The sequence below is a fragment of the Crocodylus siamensis genome, chromosome 1 (genome assembly GCF_052110815.1).
Source record: "Crocodylus siamensis isolate JL-2025a chromosome 1, ASM5211081v1, whole genome shotgun sequence".
NCBI classification, from domain to species: Eukaryota; Metazoa; Chordata; order Crocodylia; family Crocodylidae; genus Crocodylus; species Crocodylus siamensis.
The window spans coordinates 280,204,017-280,226,425 of NC_143395.1; the positions used below are offsets into that span (position 1 = coordinate 280,204,017).

The 22,409-nt window shown below is 43.5% G+C and overlaps 1 protein-coding gene across 3 annotated transcripts; it reads right to left on the minus strand.

Moving 5' to 3' along the window:
- Positions 1-16,251: 16,251 nt before the first annotated feature.
- Positions 16,252-22,145, minus strand: LOC149874552 (uncharacterized). 3 transcript variants are annotated; one of them, XR_016444326.1, is made up of 3 exons: positions 20,954-22,145; positions 20,290-20,332; positions 16,256-17,333 (listed from the first exon to the last, which is right to left on the minus strand). XR_016444326.1 is itself a non-coding variant. In XM_090063780.1 (2 exons), the coding sequence occupies exon 1, from the start codon at positions 22,102-22,104 to the stop codon at positions 20,986-20,988; it is 1,119 nt and encodes a 372-aa protein (XP_089919906.1). In that variant the 5' UTR covers positions 22,105-22,145; the 3' UTR covers positions 16,252-20,332; positions 20,954-20,985. The 3 variants fall into 3 exon arrangements, 2 of the variants coding, with proteins under 2 accessions (XP_089919906.1, XP_089919921.1); XM_090063780.1 differs by having other exon boundaries at positions 16,252-20,332; XM_090063795.1 differs by lacking the exon at positions 20,290-20,332.
- Positions 22,146-22,409: the final 264 nt, after the last annotated feature.

Genomic DNA, 22,409 nt, shown 5'->3' on the forward strand with positions numbered 1-22,409 from the left:
AGAAGCTAATCATTTACTGTCAAATGTATAAGATGGTGTTTACAAATTTGCAGCTTAACTCAAACAGCAACACTGTTGTATATTTTCAGCTAGATGGTAAAATAAACTCTCAACACAGACTCTATGGTTAAGTGGAAAAAGGATCAAGATAAGTACTCCATCATATTTAACTTCTGAAAACATATCCCTACTCTTTATCTTCAGTTAGTTGCACAGTACAAACAATATAATATCCTGTCATGGTATTATTGTTTATGTTGTCTGAAAATGCAAATATGAATTGTTTAATTGGGTTGTGGCAAAGAAACATTAGATGGAAAGAATGGGCAGACCCTGTGTGTATGTGTTCTCCCTAGATTTGAGAAGCTTAACTACTCTGCGCATGCATACAAAGATAAACAGTCCCATTCCACTTTGGGTTGCTGATAACTTGTCATTTCCATTCCAGTTCTTTTATTTATCCCTTCCTGTCTTTTTCCCAAGAGAGCTGATTATTCCCAGAATGAATTTCCTACTTCAAAACTGTGGGATTTTTTTTGTTGGCTATAATGACAATCTATCTAATGATATGTTCTCATAACAGAATTTTTTCAGCACAGTACAGATTTTGCTACAGTAGATTTTAACAGCAAGCCACATGAAGCTACATTATTGCTTTAACAGGATATGACCACTTTTGTTGCTGAGATGAGAGAAGTGTAAATATACTATACAGAAAGAAAAATAATTGACACCAATCCTGAGTATATGCATTTAGGAAGATGTATCCTGTTTTAAAATACCGTATGAAATTTTCAGAGTAGGATTTTGTGTGTGTGTGTGTGTGTGTGTGGATGATGTGCAGCCAGGCATCAATCAAAATACTCCAATCCATAATTACTGGCATGATCTGTTTTTCCATAATCATTCCAGTGCCTGGATTGGAATGATCACAACAGACCTGAAAAGCTTATGTGATATATAGCAAATATCTAAAGTAGTGAGCATAAATTTATGATGCATAATATCTGTTCAATTGGCCCTTACCCCAAATTAAATTTAAGACTGCAAGGAGCTGGGCCAAAAATGCAAGAAGCAGACACAGCACATCCTATATCTACTAAGAATCTAACATCAGGCAGAAGCTTCCTTTAGCTCAGAGAGTATGCAAGAGAAAAGTATGATAAAACTCCATTGAGATATTTATGTATGATTGTATTTACTCAAATCCAAGATGAATCCCCCCACCAGTTAACATCAGGGATAAAAGCCCGTTGTCTTGCATTCAACTACATGGTGGTGAGAAGGTAGGTGGCTGCGGCTGCTGTGGTTCCAGCTCTGGCCCAAGCTAGAATCAGGGTCAGAGCCGCAGCAGCTGCCTGTCTCATCCCATTCCCCCTGCCCCACACACACACACCTGCTCCCCTTCCTGCCCTCTGGCCATCCTTTCGCAGCCTCTGAGAGGCTGCAGGTTGTGTGTGTGGTGGGGGCAGGAATGGCGGCAAGAGGCCAGGAGCTCTGCCACCTCTCCCCCTGAGTCTGCCTACCTCTTCCCCCTCTTCTTGCTGCTTACCCTTGCACCAGCTTTGGGCTCCATCCCTGCTTCAGCATGGGGCATGAAGCACATTTGCTCCAGCTCCAGCCTGAGCTGGTAATGGCTGATGCAAAAGCAGCAGCTCTGCCCAGGCCCCAGAGTGTGGTCTAGCGTTGCCAGGTTGGGTCCAGAGCAAATATGTGCAAGGTGCCCCAGGGCTGGTGTCTGCTGGAGCCAGAGTAATGGTAGGCAGGGGTGGGGCAGAGGTAGTGGAAGGTGGGGTGGGTAGAGGCAGCAGGGAGGACCAGGGAGGAGGCAGGCACCAGAGGAGACAATTGCCAGGGGGTGAAGGCATGGGGGAGGCAGGCAGCAGGGGAGCAAGATATGAGGCATCAAGGGGCAGAGGTCAAGTTGCTTGACTTCCCGCCCCCACCACATCCCCACTGCTCCCCCATTGCTCTCACCAATGCTTGCCCCCTCAAAACCTGTCCCCTTGCTGTCCCCCCACTCCACTGTGTTCCCTACCACAGAAGTTGGAGGAATGAATTTAAGACGACTCTCCAATAATTAGATTCTATACATGGAAAATGATAAATTTATAATTTTTCACATATAGAATCCAATAATCGGAGGTCATCTTATATTCAGGGTTGTCTTAGATTTGGGTAAATATGATACATACACATAAAAAACAGTGCTTGGATATTAAAAGGTATTCAGGAATTTTTCATGTGTAATAATTAAATGAAACTTTATTCCTCTACATTCGTGGAAGGAAAATGAATACACTAACATGCAACTCAGCACTCTAACAACTGGACTCGATGATCTTCTGCGGTCCTTTCCAGCCCTAATGTCTATGAATCCTCATTGTTCAATCATACATACTCCTACTCATCAGTGAGTCCTTGCAGTTAGGACCAAGATGTGTTAGCTTCATCCTAGTCCTCTAGGATAAATACTTAGTTCTCTAGTTTCCTTCATACACAGACAGCTTCCTGGATTTCAGACAATGAGGCCCTCTCTTGCCCTTTGACATGGACACGTGTTCTGCTGCACCCATAAATCATAACAGGGCTGTGCATGAGTGTGGTATTTCTTCTGTGCGTGGCAAAGTTAATTTCTGCAAATTTCAGGGAAGTGGGACTTCTTTTAAAAAGAATTGAGGGAGGGATTGAGAGAGAGAAAGAGAGAGAGAGGTAAGGAGTGGGTGGAAACTTGCTGTACTAACCTGACTTAGAAGTAAGGATGAAGAAAAAGAGTAGAAGTTTATTGTTGGCATAGACCAGCAACAACTTTACATTCTTGCCCAAAGAGCAAAGAGGAAACATGAGAAGAATTGTGACTCAGATATCTCTCTCAGGGACATGGGATATCCTAAATTTACTCATAGGATAGCAAAAATCCTTATCTTACTGAAGAGAACTCCCATTTACTTCAGTGGAGTCAAATTTCACACCTTGTCTTGTTTGGGAGGATGTTTAAGAGGATGGTGCCTATGCTTCTTATGTTTTGTGACTTGGTTTAACAGCGTGAGTTATGTGAGCCACCATGCCCCAATCTGCAGTGGGGTGTGGTTCTTGGTAACACATGCTTAGTTGCATCCACATTTCGATTCTTGGAAATCATTTGCAATCCTAGGAACTCTGGGTCCTATCCCAACTAATTTCATATAGAACTGAGTCCTTGTAGGAATTGCTCTGTGGTGGTGTTAGGGATTACCAGTTTTTTCCTCAATGGTCCAAAGATGGAATTTACTACAGCTCACTGTCACATACAATTTTGTTGGTTTGGCATGCTGCTCAGTTTTCTGCATTTGTACTTCTGTGACATAACCATGGCTTGATTAGAGGAGCTCCTCATCACTAGGGCTTACGTGTTCATGATGTAGAAGGAGGCACTAGAAGGCCTCTGGGGATTAGAGAGCTGTAGAAAACCAGAGAATCAGAAGGGTGGGAAAAAAGCAGGCCTAACACACTTGAAAACATATGACAGAGATGCTTGAACTTCAGCATGTAAGCAATCACGTGGAAGACCCAGACCTTAATTACTAAATCCTGAGTGCTAAGTACTAAAGTACTAACTCCTATAGTCCTATAGTAGTACTATAATCCATGGATACCCAAAGTTGCTTTTGACAGCAGTGTGAGATCGTGGTACATAGAAACTGGAGAACTGGCTCTAAATGGCTCTCGTGGAAAGAGAGTTTCTCGATCTTAGAGACTGATGAAATGCATATTTAAAGGCAAAACTCAACATTTATAATAATTTGCTGCTATAAGCCATAGTTTGTCAGATCCAGGAAATGATTATTCAAGCATTGGTTAGTTTATGCAACTCTGTTCCCAGAGGAAATCTTGCAAATTGTGAGGCATAATTAACAAAGCCATTTTGAACTGGGCCAAAATGTTTTGGGTTAACATGAGAGGTCTGGCTCCAAGCAGGACCACCAAAATAGAAACTAAATATAATGCTAATGTAGTTCATTAAATTGGTTTATATTGTTGTGGTTATCCAGTAACAGAAGAAAAAGAGGATGCATTCTTGGGCAGCTTAGTTAATCTAAAAGCCAAGAGTTTTATTTCTTTTCCAGCTTCTTACTTTCACACAAATTATTTGCACCTCATTAATGGAAAAAGTATTTTCATGGCTTTTAGAAACCAACACTTACGAATTTTCCTGTTAATTGTAACATATGCAAAATATTACTTTTTAAATTTTTGCAGACAATTCCTGTATTAATTCATTCCCTTCTAGTTTTTGCAAAGCAACATACACATTTTCAGATATGACTTAAAAAATCTTCAGTATTAAACATAGATAATGAGATGTTTTAAAAAGGAACATAAGAAGATATGATAACGAGCATCAGGGACCACTTTGTTGAGAAAACATTGGTGTGCTATTTTTACATAGTCACTTCAGAGTAGAGCTTTACTTTAAATACAAATAAAGTTTAAAAAAAACTTGTCTGGCATAATGGATCTTGGAGGCATGTGGCTAACCTTGGTGTCTTGTAACATGGGGAAGAACTGTTTCAAGAGACTGCATTTTGCCTTGTAGAAAGAAAAATATAACCCTCTCTGAAGCAACAAAGTATTGATCTTGTTTTGATAGGTGTCAGGACAGTACCTAAACTCTGGGATACCAAGGGTTAAGTCTTGCCTTACTCACCCTTCGTCCTTCAGTGAGAAGCATCAAATGGTGCTTAGGTAACTTTCAATCCAAAAACTCTAACAAAGTAATGGAACCGATCTTTTTGCTGGTCAAGTTGAATGCACCATCCTCGCAAATAATGTCTAAGTTGAACCAGTCAAGTTTAACATTTGCACCAACTGTATACTTCAACACTTTTTTCTCAGTTTTTCAGTCAAGGCTGAGCCCATAGTGGTAGAACAAAGTGGGCAGAGGCCAAGAACTCCTCAGTTACATTAAAAAAATCATTCCATGGACCAAACACAAATAGGCATGCAGCAGGCGGTCCATTATGACTCTGATCTGCCAGCAGCACCTGCCTTTTTCTGGCATTTTGTCACTGTCAAGAGTAACATAGTTGCTATCTACCATTATTATCTATCAAAAATTTATCAACATTTACTGCACAGTTTCTGTACTCATAGGCTAGGACTCCTTTTACCAACTCCCTTCCCTTTATGACTGCAAGCCTACAGGAACCCCATGGTTGGATTGTAGAGTCCTGGCTGCATTCCAGAGCCCCTTCTTGCCCTGCATGTGTTCTGGGTGGGGCTGGAGATAACTATTGCGGCGTGGGATATCAGGAGGACTGGCCAGAAACTAGGCATCGAAAGTTTTGTGTCCCCATGTACCAGCCAGTTCATGGAGAACTTGCTCAAACTAGCACTTGATTTTCCTGGTGTGCTTTTGAAATGTTTTGGAAGATTAAACTGGTTTTAAGTGGCCTATACATCTAGACCAGTGGTTCTCAACTTTTTTAGACTTGAGGCACACCTCACAAAATGTCAGCCTTCAGGATTCACTCATTTTTTGACTAAAGAAAGCAGAGCGATTCATCTGCTGCAAAGAATTCAGAAAGAACACAATGGATCAGAATGTTGTTAACACCATGGATTCCCATTTGAAATTTCTGGATTCATCCTAAAAATCATGTTTGCACACCTAACTATGATAACATTGTGTGGGACCCTGCAGCACCCTCAAAAAAGATTTCAGGTTACCCTGATTGAGAATTACTGATCTAGAGGTTTACTTTCAAGTATATTTAGAACATCCTAAGTATTATGTCTGCCCACACCCTAGGAGAGCGGGGCTTGGAGGGGACTGCCTGATAGAGATAGCTCAGGCAGAAGAGCACCAAAACATTATGCAGAATTTTAGGCAGTAAACACAGTTGTTGAAGACTACTCAAAATGCTCAAAGGCCTCTTTGGCAGCTTCCACATGTGCAGAACTTACACTCTTCCTTATGCAAGGCACAAGGCATGGCTAGTGCTATAACTCGCTACAACCCTATTAGTGAAAAACAATGACTATATGTATATACATAAGATTTGAGTATTACAGGCTGTGCAAGCAGTACATGGTTTAATGGTGCGGGAATGTTTTCAAAACACTTGAAATACACAATGTTTTTTTAATGCCACAACAAGTATTGTTTTCAGCACAGATAACATGTTTTCAAGTGTTTTTAACAATCTTTTTTAGTACTCTAACAGGTTTTCAATAACTTCTAATGTTTCAGCACACTAGAAAAGCATATTGCTCTTTACCTTGTTTGCACTGAATGGTTCAATTTTATTTGCCTTTTCATCTATATGCAAAAAAAATTCTTAATATACAAAATGCATGTACTGTGAAATGGTACATACCAAACCACCACCCACTCTCCCCCCACAAAGAATTTGTAACAGCAGCCTGTGTGTCATTACAGTTCAGCATTCGATAAACTCAGACAATACTTTTTCTTTTCTTTTTAAATAAAGCAGTACATTTAAAGACAGTGTTTTAAGGACTCCCTCATCTAGATAGGTCAGCAATGGTGTCCAGTAATTGCACTTGTCTGCGCAGAGTTTAGAAAAAAAAGGGGGGGGTGGAGTAGAGAGCTTACTGGTGCCAAGGGCACATTCAAGTGTGTGCTACAGTCAAAGGAGGATACAACTGGACCAGGGCACCCCTCCTTCCCAGATCTGCCCCCACATTTGGCTATTCAAAACCAGCAAACTTCAGGAGAAATTTCCCCTTCTCCTGTTTCAATACATAGATTGCAATTATAGGTTTACTCATCTTTCTGATAATCTAGCTTCACCAAAAAGCATTGTCAGCAATCTTTCAATTGACTGATCAACTAGAAGATTGTTTTTCCATCATTGCATACTTGTTTAAAGGTTGTGCATTTTGGGGGGGTTTTCCCCGTAGGTGGCTAGCTTATGGCTTCAGGAGCTCGGGAAATAAAAATCAAGTTGGGCCCACCAGAATCATTATTGGCATTTCAACAGCACCTGTGTGAATGTGAAAAGTAGGGAAAAAAGGCTCTGGCTTATATCTTTTGGAAAGGTCCCATGTTCCTGTAGATTTGAGTATCATGCACTTTTCTCACTGAGCCAATATTAATATTAGTATGAAGTGACTCTAGTGACCCACTGGGCTACATTTAACAATGGTAAAGTATACCTCTTTCCTGTGTATATACTCAGAGGCATCCCATATATTGTCCTACTGCAGTTTAAGAAGTTTTTGAGTTGCTTTAAAACCTTGAAATGTTGACAGTCCTGCAAAGTAGGATGTCTTCACACCTACATTGCCTCTACTATAGCTTTTCCAACCTTCAATAGATTGTCCAGCTACCAAGAGCTACTCAGGGTTGCAAAGTGAGAATGAAATTGCCACCTGCTTTTCCACTGTCACAGAAGTTCTCTTTCTGGCATCTCTGCACTGACACAGAGGAGAACTTAGCACAACTCTAGAAAGGTGGCCTTCCTCATTAGAAAATTTCATAGATGTAGCTAGCTGATCATTCCAGCATCTCAAGGCAGATCTCTCTCACCACTCACTCCTTTGGGGGGCCATGCCTACACTTTCCTACAGTGCAGCTGGCTATTGATTGCGGCCACAGATTGTGACTTTTACAAACATCTTCATTTAAAGTCTACAAATACAAATGAACTGCCTGTCCTAATTGGAACATTAGCACTGGCTCTTTGATGATCTATTCAGGATCCAAAATTGTAAGAAATTATGGAATTAAAAATAAATCAGTGATTAACACCACAAAAAAGTTATAGGATGAAAAAAACAAACAAACCCAAACAAACACTAGAGAAGGAAGAAAAAGGGAACTGTGGGACATTGACCCTGAAGTATTCATTATTTCTTACAACAGCAACCCATACTGCAAAAATATGTCACTGGCTGCTTCTATATGCACTTAACTCCAGACTGGACTAATTAGCCGCAGAGTAAAGCATCACCACCTACACGTGTGATGCTATTAAGCCACAGTAAATTAATTAACTCCATTGTAAGATGGTATGGTCCCTGATAGTACTATCTGGTGCCGAGGTAACTAACTGCAATTAAATGAATGTGTAGACCAGGCTTGTCCGCCATGCGGCCCGCCAAGGCATTTTTTGAGGCCTGTGGTCCTGCAACGGGAAACTCAAGTAAACCCTGTTTACTTTCGTTCCCACCCTACCCCTTGTCCTTCCCCTAGCCCCCAGCAGCTTCCTAATGGCTGCTGAAGGGCTGGGGAAGGGACAAGGTTCCCACACACACCGCGTCAGGTTGACATTGGTGTGTGTGGGAAGAGGAGTAGCCATGTGCCTCTCAGGACAGGATGAGCCCAGCTGGAGCAGCAGGGGCTCAGCTGCACTTTCCCCCTACCTGCGCCGGTCAGTCCCGAGCAGCACACGGCTCCGCCGCTGCCTCTGCTGGCTGGTGCCAACCTGGGTGGGTCTATCCCATCTAGAGCAGCATGCAGCTGAAGCTGGCTTCCCACGTGCTGCTGTGGACAGGAGCAGCCCAGCCAGAGTGGCAGGGGCTCAGCTGCATTTTCCCCCTGCCTGCACCGGTCAGTCCTGAGCGGCACATGGCTCCACTGCCGCTTCTGCTGCCCGGTGCCAACCTGGCCAGCCTCCTCCAGTCCCCAGCAGCACGTGGAAAGCCAGCTTCAGCTACATGCTGCTTTTCCTGGCTGGTGCCAACCCGGCTGGGCCCATCCCACCCCAGGCACCATGTAGCTGAAGCTGGCTTCCCATGTGCTGCTGGGGATGCCTGGCTGGGTCAGCACTGGTCAGCAGAAGCAGCATTGGAGCCTCCTGCCTTTTGGGACCAGCTGGCACAGGTAGGGGGAAAGTGCAGCAGCACGTGGGGAAGCCATCACTTGATAGGGGATGGGATGGGCTGGCCAGGCTGCACCAGGGTGGGGAAAGCTGTGGCTGAGCCCCCTGCAGCTGTGCTGTATACTTAAGACTGAACATATGCTCAAGAATAGAGCATAAATGATCGGGGCTCCAATGTAAATTTGGAGCAGGTACAAATCTTTGTAAAAATACTGTCCAGCATGTGGATTGTGTTTGCTTCCGTTTCTCTTTGTGCAATTGGGGGTTCAACTTGTTACTACTTGCTACAGATGTATTACTAACAAGTTATTAATTCAATAAAAGTAAATCTTCTTGAAGATTTTTCTCAAAAATGCCCATAGTTTGTTGCTTTGATTAGTTTCCACTCTGGCTGATATCTTTTCCACATTTGATCTGCTGACTTGCATTATGCTCTTTCATTCATTGAGAAGTGAGTAGAAACAAAAGTGTTTATTTTAGTCAAGTGTTTTGTATTATTTCATTGTTGCTTTTATATTTTTATTTTGGATTTTAAAACACACTTCCGGACCCATTTCATTGTCACTGCCTGCAACTTCATTAGTGTCAAAGGTCACATGACATCACTTCCTGACATGATACTGCTTCCTGTGAGGTCTTTGAATATGGCTCACCGGTCCACTGTGTGAAAAAAAGTTCATGATCCGGCCCCACATTCAAAAAGGTTGGACACCCCTGGTGTAGATGCTGACCGTGTACATTTTGCCCAGCCAGCAGGGCCTGACTCCTACCTGCCACCTAGCCCCAAGGCTCTGCACACTTTCAGCACCCTTGTACTCAAATTATTGCTGACCGGGTACATGTGTAGATGCTGCACCCAGGAGTAGCTTACTCTGGCTCAAAATGCTCGAGAGTTTATTGCTTCAAATTAATTGCATAAGTAGATGTACCCACTGTGTACTGCATTAACTGCAAGCCATGAGCATACACAACACTGAAATAATCAGCAAGGTGTGCATGCACTTTGATGAAGCTAACAGAGCAGTGTTAGCTGATTTAAGTGACAGAATTGACAGTGGCACAAAGGGATGCGGGGGGGTGAGGAAGGGAGTGCAGGGCTGGGAGTTAGTGGATCTGTAGTTAGGGGTGCCCTGTCCAGAGGGCTGGGGTAGTAAGGGGACTAAAAATAGCCCAGTCAGGGTCAGGAAGATAGGTACAACACAGTCCCATCATCCAACCGTTTACATATTTTAATCACCAGAAGTGGATCTCTTACTGCCTAACAACCCTATTTTTAACTCTAAAACATGTGAATGCCTCCATCAACTGCTTTTAAAAATGTTCTTAGCAAAACAATCAGGAAGGACAGGTGATGCCCGTTATGATACTATTTATTGGTGTGGGTGAAATATCACACTTCTGTAAAGCCATGCATAAAAGCTTTGCTCTTTTGGAGGAACAGCAGCAATGAGACATGTTTTAATACTTTTTCAGCAGAAGATCGCTTCAGAAAATTAAAAAGTCTTAAGAATAAGGCCTGAATGGCAGGCCTCCCCAGGTAGTCTGCTAGGCACAGCTACCTTGATCCTTTGTAGCATCAATTTGGGTACCATGAAAAGGTACTTTAAAATGATGCTACAAAGAAAATGTGTATATTTTAAATGAAAATAAACTAGCAGAATATTATGGTTGTATAGTTTTTAAAACATTGCACAAGGTCAGAAAATGCACAAGCCCAGAAGCAATGTTAACTGCTCTGTCCTGAACACCCAATATGGTTTGTGACATTCATTCTATGATAAAGAATAAATTTAACTGTGCCTATGACCAGAAGTACAGGAATGGAAGATAAGAGCTATACAATAGTTATATTGCCATTTGATTGCCAGTTACTATATGTCCCAATATTTAACAGCAGTGCCTAGATGTGCATGTGGAGGGTCCCAGTCATATACATATCTCTTGTTGGCCCTCCCCTCATTCTCATGTGCCTACCCCTCTCACCTGCTAGGACTTGATTATACTGGAAATAGAGAATAGGCCCTCAGTCCTGTTGTGGAGAAGCCTTAAAGGCCTCTCTCTCTGCACAGCTCTGGGTTGCTTTGACTGTCCCCTATGGTCCTACAGGCTCTCTGGCCCCACTCAGCAGTCCAGTGGAGTTAATTCTCCCCAGCTGGTTCCTTGAGTAGGCCAGAACAACACAGCTTGGGTCAAGCTGGGATCAGTCCTCAGCCTGGTTTTGACATTATCTCTTTCTCACCTACTCTTCAACATTCCTGCCACCTATCACTCCAACCACCCTGCACTCAACTAGCCAAAGTGACTTTTCCCTGGTTTCTCTTTGACTTCAACCACACTGCCACAGCCCTTCTGGGCCCATTTAGTCTTCAGTTCCCAGTATTGCTTCCATCAGTACCCAGCACAGAGCTCCTGCTTCCAGATCCGTCAGGGTCAGGCTGATCCTCTCTGGCTTTGGTGATGGGTTTATATCCCCAAGGCCAGTCCCTCCTGGCCTCTTTGCATCTCACCTTAAAGACACAGTCCCTATTTCTCTATTCTTACTCTGATTCTACAGTAGCAGGCCAGGGTTACAGGTTATAACCTATACAACTCCGCTAGAGAAGCAGACAACAGGTTGTAAAATAGGATGCCAAGTGAAGCTGGAGAGGAGTAGCACTGTTGCTCCTCTGGTCCAAGATTAGCCAAGAGCAGCAGAGTCTTGGGTTGTATTATCTGTGATACTCCATTCCCTTCTCCCTATTAGTTCGAGGCAGCTATAAAGAAAGATGTAGTTTTGGCTCTGTAGGTTTTAGTACCTGGGAGAGGATGGGGGAAGGCACAGCCAAATTTTCATTACATTTCAACGTATGAAGGAGCTTTTAAGTAATAAAGCTGTTAACACAATCAGTGCTATACGTGTACAATTAAACTGTTTAGCTACCGAAAGGTTTAGCTGTTAAATAAAAAAAGCAGGGATTTATACTTGCAATTAACTTTCCTTGGTTTTCAAACATGTTGTACATCGACATGGTTGTCCTTGATTCCGTGTCTGTTAACTCACAAGACATCTTTATAAAATATTAACACATCTGCAATACCAAGACACTAATAGGCTGCCTAAAGCAGTAAAAAAATGCTTTCAAAAACTGGTTTCAAGTCACCATAAAATTTTGGCAATATGTAAGCACTTGATATTGGAAGTTGCACAATGAAGCCACTTAATTTGACTTTTACTACTGAATTGTCTTCAAACATAAGGATAGCATCCAAAATATGTATTGATACAAGGCAAGAAGTTTGGTTGACTGGGAAACACTTAGCACATGCTGAAAAAGGGGTGGCAGGTTATCCCAGAAGTAAGCAGCTCTATGCATGTACGTTTTGATTTTCCTACAGCTTTCAGCAAGTGTTTTGTGGCTAAAACATGTTCAGCTGTTCAACTGTACAAGTCCATCCAGCTTTCACAACTAGAAAAATCATTTGTCCTTTTATGTGCTCTGATTTGTTTCTTCATAAACAGTAAGAGCTGACATTATTTTTGGACCAAATGCTTCTGTGCTGAAATAGCTGTGTATATTTTGATGGCTCTTGTGAGACCACATCCTTCATCAAATCTGATTCACATACTTAATTAATGAACTACAGCTTTGCTCCTACTCTTCTTTAAAATATTCCACACTCCTCAAAAGGTGGCTGGCATTAAAATGAAGAGCTGCAAAACAGCTTTTCCACCTTTAACTTATCAAGACAGTATTACAGGCTTTTCCCCTAGTACCTGAAGGCATTGAAGAAGCCATATCATGTTGATTAGTCAGGCAGTCAAGTCCCATTTTATTACAAAAAGAATTTCATTAACATTTACTTGTACAAAGTTTTCTGATACGATATCACCAGCTTAGGCAAATGTGGTGTACCAGTCCCAGAGACAGCACTTCCAGACTTCATTCCCATGCATTTGTCATATGTGAACTTGCTAACAAAAGTGAACACGCTCTGTCCAAAGACATCAGGTATTTCTAGTTTCTAGCCTGAGTCACCATTTTAAAGTTTATAATGACATGTGGAGGCCAACCCTTTTTGACAGGCATGCCACAAATTAGCCCTACTCTCCTAGTGCTCTTTCAATCCACTTCTCAATTGGCTACTCTGCTTTCTGCTCCCTCCCCTATCTGCTGATGTGCTGCTTGTTCCCTTCCCAGTCTGCTCCCAGCCAGCCACACAGAGGATCCCTGGGCCAGCATGTGCTGCAGATTTGCTGATCCTATTCTAAAACTCAAGGCAGGATACATTTGCACCTTAAAGTAACTGAAGTAGACTGTTGGTTTTTGATTTTGTAAGCTCACAGCTCTCAAAAGCTTGGGCTAGATATAGATACAGGTATTGATGCTGATGCGGACTTCGGTTACTCTATAGAGGGCAAGTCTACCCTGGCTTCTACTTGACTTTAGATAAATATGGCTAACTATGTAGCAGACTTTGTTTAGAGAGACAAGAGACAAATTCCAAACTCCCCACCCTGACCATTTTGAAGGATCTTCCAAAAACATGAAACATTTAGAACAGTCACCTTCAAACATCTGTTGTCTTGAGACAATCTTTCAACAATCCTTTCAGGGACATTTACTTGACTTTGAAAAAAGCTTTGGTAAACACTTTCCCCCTCTCAGTTCATCTGAAGAAGATCAGTGTTTGTCAGTTTTTTTAAAAATGGGCATTCATAGCAGGACTTCCAGGATGTAAAGTAGAACAGTGACCTAGTATATTCTATGATTAATTTGTCTGTCATCAAAGGAAATAGCTTACTCACCATTTTTGTCCTTTGCCCTTTCCTAATGCAAATTCAACTGTTTGTACAACATTTATTTATGCAAAAAACCCTCAGGATAATTATCACAGCATTAATTTGGTCCAAATCTCATAGTAACATTACATACCATACAAATCAAGCTACTAGCATCTTGAACTATCCCCTTTACACATCCTTCACTTAATGTCTTTGCTATTTTCCTCCTTCTTGCCGACTGCTTTTTTACCTGTTTCACCCTAAAAGCAAGTCTCCACTTGCTGCATTCTTACAAGTTATTACAACAGTATTTAATCAAATGAGATATCCACAATTAAGCTTGACATTAGAAATACACACACACAAACCATTAAAGCAGTGATAAAGCAGCCAAGTGTGCAAGAAAGCCAGGCAGTTATAATGTAAATTGAGGTGGTCAGTAGGGGAGAGATGTGGGGGGGGGGAATGTGCATGGACGGTAAGGGAAAGGGACTAAATGGTAAAATGTACAGGCTTTACCTGGGGAGTCAGATGTCAAGGCAGGTTATAATGCATCATAAACCCAGTATCTATAATTAGTCTATGGATTTTTTGTATATGATACTTTGACTACAGCTACATTCATGCCCTCTTCCCCACCTGTCACTCACCTACTAACCACCCCAATTTACATTTTAACTGACTGGCTTTCTTGCATACTTACTGGCCTCTGGCTGCTTTACCACTTCATGCAAGAGCACAGACCATCTCTAGACACTTCCTCAGCCTGATGAAGGGTGTCCGTGCCTGAATGCTTGCTAAGAGAAAAAAATTTGGTCTAATAAAAGATATCAGATTTACCCAAAGAACCCTATGTCCTTAGACTAACACAACTACAAACTATACCCGAATGCAAGATGCTATTTTGTTTGTTGACAAAGTAATTTTAATTTGCTAAACAAATAGCAAATGAAAATGCATCCCACAAGATTGTACAAGGTCTCCTTTTATAAGAATGAAGAGCAAAGATACCAGTATCAGTCACATACAAGTTTTCATACCAGTTGCAGGAATAGCAAAGCTTAGATAAATGCACTTAAACGTCTAGAATCCCAGGAAAAGAAGCCACATTGATCCAACTGCCATGCTCATCAGATTCATGAAGTGATGGTTAGGGTAAAGGGGGAAAAGAGGGGAGAAAACAACAAAAAAGACCCCCCAAACCACAATAGACTAAAATAGAGTGGGGAAGAAAAAAAGACAACCAAAAAAGAAATAAAGCACTGCAAGTCATGTCCCAATCAAGTAGACTCCCATCCACCCTTGACACAAGAGCTCAAAGATTATCATTTTCCTGGAGTCCTGTGCTTGGATAACAGAGAAGACAAGCCATCCTATTAGCAAGGTCTAGAGAATATAAACATTCAGTTTCCAAATGTTTAAAGTTAAGATTGTTTCAAACTATTTGAGTGGAAATTGCTAGTCCTGTTTGCCACCAAGTAGAACCAAAAAAATCCTAACTTCAATATGTCTTTGATGAAACTTTACTTTTAGTTTAGCTCTCAGAGTTGCTATGCATCTGGCAATTTTACCATTTTCAGTTATTTTATTTTGCCCTTTGCAGCAACAGATGTAAAGGATATCTGAAAAGCAGATCTGTAAAAACAAAGTTCCTATCTTTCAGAGACCTACCTGGAATTGTCCCAAGAAACACACAGCCATTTAGCCTGCTTGACTGCTTTGCAGTCCTATCACTCCAGAACATGCCAAATTTCCCAAGTATGTTGGATCATGCCAATTTAAACTCATGTCCAAAATTTGTTTAAAGTATTCCCAGTTGGAAATTCATTCAGATTTCACAGAAAACACTGTAAAGGAAAAATGAAGTGAACATACCCAACGTAGTGAACTTTATTATACTCTTGAGTGTGTGAAATTGCACCTAAAGGAGATAATAAAGGGATGTTTTTTTAAATCAAAACAAGTGCTGGAGTTTGAAGGAACATTCAGAATTCAAAATAAATAAATAGAATATTTCCTCTATACCCCTAGCTGTAACTGCTACACTAGACAATCAGTTTGGTTTCCAAGCTGAAACTCACCTAGAACGTAAAGTATGCTCACTCAGCACGAATGAAATTGTCACCTCAGTATCTGCTTTCAGATTAAAGTGCTTCTTCAGTATCTCCATTCTGCTTGCCTAGATAGCTCTGCCCAGAAGTTAACTTATTCATTACATGCTACAGTATTAGTAGTCCAATGAATTATGAAGTACTTCCAGAGTCTCAGTTTAAGGCCTTTAAAGCGTCCGTCTCAAGTCTGGCATGATTTACCGAAGCAGCTCTGTAACCCACCATGTATGGATTGCCACCTACCACATTCTGGGACAGCAAGATGGCAGAGATCAGGGAAGCTATCACAATTTACACAAGCAGAGAACCTGCTCCCAGAACAGTAACTGCACTTGGCAAGCCCTTATACAAAACACACAAAGCCAAATTTCAAAGTAACAAACATCTGCGTTTTCTGGAGAGTGTTTCAGCAGAGTTTTTTGCTGCAGCCCTTCCATGCTTAACATGATTCTTCCAAAGCTGTACAATTTTTAAAAAGTCAACAGGCACAATGATCCATCAGGGAAAGCGACATTCCAAATCAGCAAGGACAAGCGAAAGGAGTCAATAAATTAGAACAATTTTTATATATAAAAAATTTATTTAGATGAGATCTCAAACACTTTAACATGAATTTACAAACGTTTCATGTTAATTCATGTAACTGAGACTATTAAGAAGGGGGAAAATAGAACAAATAGCGGCAGATTTTCCTGATACAATGACCTTACCATAGTGCGTTATTGTAGCATAGTATTACTTCAATCATACTCTCTAGGATGCGTGGGGAGAGAAATGGAAAATAAGCCACTGAAGAAAATGGAGTATCGTTACACCATAGACCATCTAATCTGATTCTCATTGGCACCAGACTATAAACAATCATACCTGAGACTTAAGATGCTAGATACACCACTCAGATGTGTGTACTGGATGCTAGTATGCTACTGGGATGTAAGTGGAAGAATAATTTAGAACAACTCTTAGTATGGGTAAGGACCTAGATACGTATGACTGTTATGCCTGTTTTCAATGGTGCCAGTGTAAATTAAAGATGGGGAGGGAAGTTCAGAGAAAAAAAAAGAGGCAGTATTAGGTGAGCCTTATAAAGCAATTATTTCAACCACCTGAGATATACTGAATGTAAGATAATTTCAAGTTCATACACATTTGCTGCAGATTTTTCAGAAATGGTAAAAATTAACAACTCTTAACAAAGACAAGTATTAGATTTTTTAGTAGTACAGTACACACGTTTTGAAGTGTCCAGTTGTGATACACTGCTCAAATGAGAAAGGGCAATCTGCTTTTTAAATTGGCTAATATTTTCGAATTAGAATTTTAGGTTAGGATTCCCCTTCTGGAGACTGTTTCAGATTTATTCACCCTCTTGAATCTCTGCCCTCTGGATAGTCTGTGTCAAGTGCTGCGCTGCAGGAACTCCTGTTTTCCAACAAACTGGCTTGCTCTGTAGGTTTGTAGTCCATTGTTAAATTGCTGATTGGGTAAAACGAATTTCCTATGTCTTCTCTAGCACAGCTTGCAATGCAACAGAAGCAGAGGTAAAAGAATGCACTAGAATACCAGAGCTCCTCTTAAACACCAATGGAGTCAGGCTGTTGGCACCAATAAGAAATTCTGTTTTTAACAAATCTGCAAATATTTAAAATCCAAAGTTAGTCAGTTATAATATATTAACTCATACACTTAATCTAACTGCCCTTCCAACCAGTTTTCTGATTGCATGGGTCTGACTTTTTTTGGCTAATATTAACCCAGACTTCAGTTTGCTATAATTTATCTCAGTTGGCTGCCCTCAAGCCTACTAACTTAGGCGCTCTGTCTCGTCTCTTAAAAAATAAAAATATTTCCATATTACTAATTTATGAAGTAAAGAAAACTTCAGGGTTTTGTTTGTTTATATTTATGCTTACTCTTGCATTAGAAATACCAAGTTTTCATTTCGTTAATACCGGTGATTCTCTGTAGGCTTGCAGAACTACAGATTTTACAAGGCATTGGAATCTAATCTAATCAGTCTTCAAAGCCTTCAACTGAGAGAGGAAGGAACATTTAGGCGAACTGTTCTCAACCTTTTCAGAGTCACAGTACCCCTGCACAACTTTTTTGAATGTGGCAGTACCCCCAGCTAAGAACCACTATGCTCAGCTTATCTCAGCGTTTCTCAACTGTGTACTGTTGCCTTCAGATAAAACTTCCACATGTGCCTACTGCACAGCCAAGCTGGAAAGGGCTGTGGCACGTGCATACACTACTCCTGCATTAGAGTTCTCTGATCAGCCTAAAGTGGGGAGGAAAGCTGGCTCATGCTCAATCCTTCCTAATCCAACTTGGCATAACATCTCCTAAAGAGGCATGCAAGATAGGTGAAACTATTTCCAGAAAGTGTGCGGGGGGAAAAGGGGCTAGACTGGAACAACTGCAGCCCAAGGCAGCAATCCTACTTGCTTCAGGTTTATCAGAGAGCCCTAATGCAGGAGCATGTGGGGCAGTTTTACCCAGCCACTAATGCTGCAGCACCCTGGAGGGGGGAGGCGGGGGGGGGCAGTTCTCATGGTACTCCAGTTAAGAACCACTGGTTTAAGTTTTGAACAGCTATAACATTCAACTGGTTTAAGAAAGGAGAGGAACTCACTGCTTGAGAGCTTGCATCAGTCGAATTTCTGAAACTGTTTTATCTGTCCACTCTTTCACAAGTATAGTGGAATCAGACCACATCAACATTATGGCCAAATAAAATAGGGATTGTTATGAACGGTTCAGCTTCCATTTAAAAGTGGACAGACATATGTTACAGTGCAATAGCTGTAAAGCACAAGAATTTTAAAACTTCCTTAACTGTTCACCTGTCCATTGTTGCATTGGGCTGCATGAAAGTGTTCTTTGATTTTGTAAAAATATATTAAACAAAATGAAAAAAAAGCACACATTTGATTCAACAAGCAACCTGGGAAAAATCTTTGTGAAAGACAGCAATCCCACTTTTGTCACTCATTCGAGTGGGAAATGTATAGATTCAGGGTTAGGCCACTGTAGTTCTCTAGTCTCTCACCAAAACAGGCACAATTTTTATTTCTTTGACTCTGTCTTAACATGTCATAGCAAAACCACAAATAGCAAATTAAAAGAGGGTAGGGGGGAAAAAAACCTATTTCCTTTTCTCATTCTAAGGACAGCAACTCCATTGTACGTTTGGACCTCCACTGATGCCCTGTCAGGAAAGTCCCACACTTCATCTTAAATGATGCAGCCTATGCTTAGAAACGATACTGGTATGATTATTTCAATTAGGGGCATAATTTTATTCAACTGAAATAGTTAATAGTTTATTCCTGTAAGTGCTTGTACTGGTATGACAACATAAGCATTTTTATATGGATGCAACTGCATCCATGTAAGGGGCAGCTATACCACTTTACAGATTAGTTAAAGTGGTACTGCTAGTACAACTTTTATATTTAGGTGGGGCCCTAAATCTACAATACCAAAAAACCCACCTACATAGATAAACCTATTTAAAGACTAGAATACATTTAACACTTGCCTAAAAAAAAAAAAAAAAAAGTGGTAAGTTCTTATCGCATTTTTCAGGTCTGGGGAAAAACTTTGCAAATCTGAGCCAAGTCCTATGCCTACAAAAAACTCCCCCTCCTTTCCTCCCCACCCCCAAAAAAACACAACAGGAATTTTTACCACCAATGTCAACAGGAACAAAATTCTTAATAGGAAATCTGTCCAGCATAAAGTACTAACAGATAGAATAACTTGTAACTGTAACCAGACTCTTGATTCGGATACAAGCTGGAATTCAAACCTCTGATAAATTAAAAAAAAAAAAATATATATATATATATATGTATGTATCTGACATATTATACTTAGAGCGCTCACGTGGTTAAGACCTCCAATGAAGTAAAAACTGATCTGCTGCAGTTCAAAATGGAGAAGTCTAAACAGAGCTGTCAGAACAAATTGCATAAGAACAGGATACCATATTAAAGTGTACTAATGCCACAATAGCTGTAGTGGGAGCTATTACAGTATTATTTTATGGTGGCATTTCCACTGTTTTGAAAGTTGGCTAAGACAAGCCAGTTTTGATACGAGGCAAAATTTGAGACTAAGTGTGACTAATTACATGTTTGCAAATCCCCTTGAAAAATTATCTGCTTCCAGATTAGGCTAGTACCATCCAACATATTTACCACACTTCTGGACCAACAGTCACTATGAAATACAATACATACAGGAACAGAAAAGCAAAAAAACCCCACCAAAATAAACAAATTGAAGAAGGATGCATCAAAGATACCTCCCTTTGGGTTCAAAAGTAATTAAAACAAAACAAAAACAAAAAAAGATATATTCAGCACAGTAATAAAGATTTTCCCAGCATCATACATCTGACAAGAAAAATAAGCCATTCAGCTTTCGGCCTTGTCTGCACTGGGGATATGCCCCATCACTGCTATCTGCGTAACTGGACTGGCGCATCCCCAGCCATATACAGGAAAGTCAGCTGTTGCACGGTGGAGCTCACTGCTGTTTGCAATAGGGTAAGCCCCACCAACGGAGTGAGTCACTATACCTGTGCGTGTTCACGGTTGCACCAGTTCAGCTATTGGTGATGGCTGCAAGAAAGGCAAATCCTCCATGAAAACACGTTCTTTTGTCACATGGACGTCACTTCCTGAGTTGAACTAGAATCTGAAGTTCCTCCCTAGTGGGCCTAGAAATGTTAAGTCTTTGCCTCTCATCTTCCTTTTCCCCCCACGCTGCCATAGACTCTTGCAAAAACCACAGGAATCTCCGCCGGTTGGTTTTGCACATAGGCAGCTCTATAGTTGGGAAGATTTTCCTTCCTTTAACCCAATGAGGAAACGAGATTTCTCTGCAAGCCTTCTCGCCCCCTGCCCCCACAAAAATCCTTCCCCCCTCCCCATTCCCAAACCTTCGGGCAGCAACCAGTTCTTTCGAAACACAGAGCTCCTTGGGCCTTTAACACGACTGCAGTATCGATAGCCCATTTCTAGGAGCAGTTACATATTGGTGAAATAAGACGGGTAAGGCAACCAATTCTGCAATAACAATCTATTCTACCACCCTGAACGCGCGGTCACCTCCCACACCATGGTGCAGCCACCAGCAGTCGCCTGTTGCCAGCTCGCGTGGCGACAGCTGGGCAACAGGGCTTGGCCGACAGATGCCACCTCACACGTTTCAACCCCCGGAGCCAGACACTCTGCGCCTACCTCCACGCCTCTACTCTAAGTGAGGCCCTGTCTCAACTCGAGTGGCTCTCCGAGCCCCGCTGCTCGCCTCCTTCCCGTGTCCTGTCGCCGAGCCCTTCCCTGTCCTCTCCGAGCGCGCTGGTACACCCCTGGCACTTCGTGCCCTCCTGCTCGGAGCCGCAGGTGGCGTGGGAGCCCGTGCTCCCGGTCAAAGCCCCGCCGCACACCTGACTCTTCTCATCTGGCCTGGGGGGCGGCACCGGCAGCGGTGGTGGCGGCAGTGGCGGCGATGGGGGCGGCACCTGCTCATCGCCCTCAGTGGGCGGCTGCCGACTTCTGGGTGGCTTCAGCGGGGACATCCACTTCATCCAGAGCTGCAGGTCCACGTCGCCCCAGGCCAGACCGGGGTCCTGGGCAGCCCGGCGCCGGAAGTCCTCATCGTAGCGCAGCCAGGAGGTGCCGCCGTAGGTGGCGTGGAACTTACGGATCATGTCCAGGTACTTGAACATGGCCCCGCACTTGTGGGGGTGGCGCTCGCACAGCACACTGGCGTACACCAGGAAGGCCGACACCCACTGGTCCAGCGTGTCCCCCCGCCCCTGGCCCTGGCCCCGGCCCCGCTCGGGGGCCAGCTCGGTGTGCAGCAGCGAGAACAGGTCGATGAACTCCCCCCGCCAGATGCGCTCCTTGGTGGCGGGGCCCAGCTGGTGACCCAGGGGCCGCCGCAGCCCCACGTAAGGGCTCGCCGTGGCCGTGGCGCCCGCCACCTCGGCCTCCCCCTGCCCCGCGGCCGGGCCCGCCAGGCCTGCCAAGGCCGCGGCCGCCGCCGCCTGGCGCTGCAGCCAGCGCGGGTTCACGTACACGGTGCGCAGCCGCGGCGCCGCCTCGGGCTCCGGCGGCGCGGGGGCCGGGGGCGGCGCGGGGGCCGGCGGCGGGGCCGGGGCGGCGGCGGCCCAGGGCGGGGAGGCGCCCCGGGGTGCCGCCAGCTCCTCCAGGCCGCGCCGGCCGCCCGTCACCAGCGCCCCGCCGGGCACCCAGCGGCACTCGGCGGCCAGCGCCGCCGCTCGCGCCCGGGGGCTGCAGGGCTCGCGCCCGCCCAGCAACGCCAGCGCCAGCGGCGGGACGGCCCCGGGGCGGCGGCGCCGCCGGCTCCTGCGCTTGGCCCGCGGCATGGGCGCTGCAGGCCCGGCTGCGGGGCGGCGCCTTGTGCGCGGAAGGGGCGGGCGCAAGGGGCCCGGCCCCGCTCCACGTGGAGGGGGGGAGGGGCGTGTCCTCGCGCCCGTTGCACCGCCTTGGGGACTCATGCGCCCGCCCCACGGGTGTTGCAACGCGTCCGGGCCTGCTTCGCTCTGCCTCAGCCTGGTCCGGGCGGTTGGCACACGGTGGCCAAGGACAATGTTGGTTGTCGCTTATCAGACCGGCTCAGCTAGTGCAGCTGGTCGGAAAAACGCTGTCGGCTTCGCTCAAGGAACCGGAC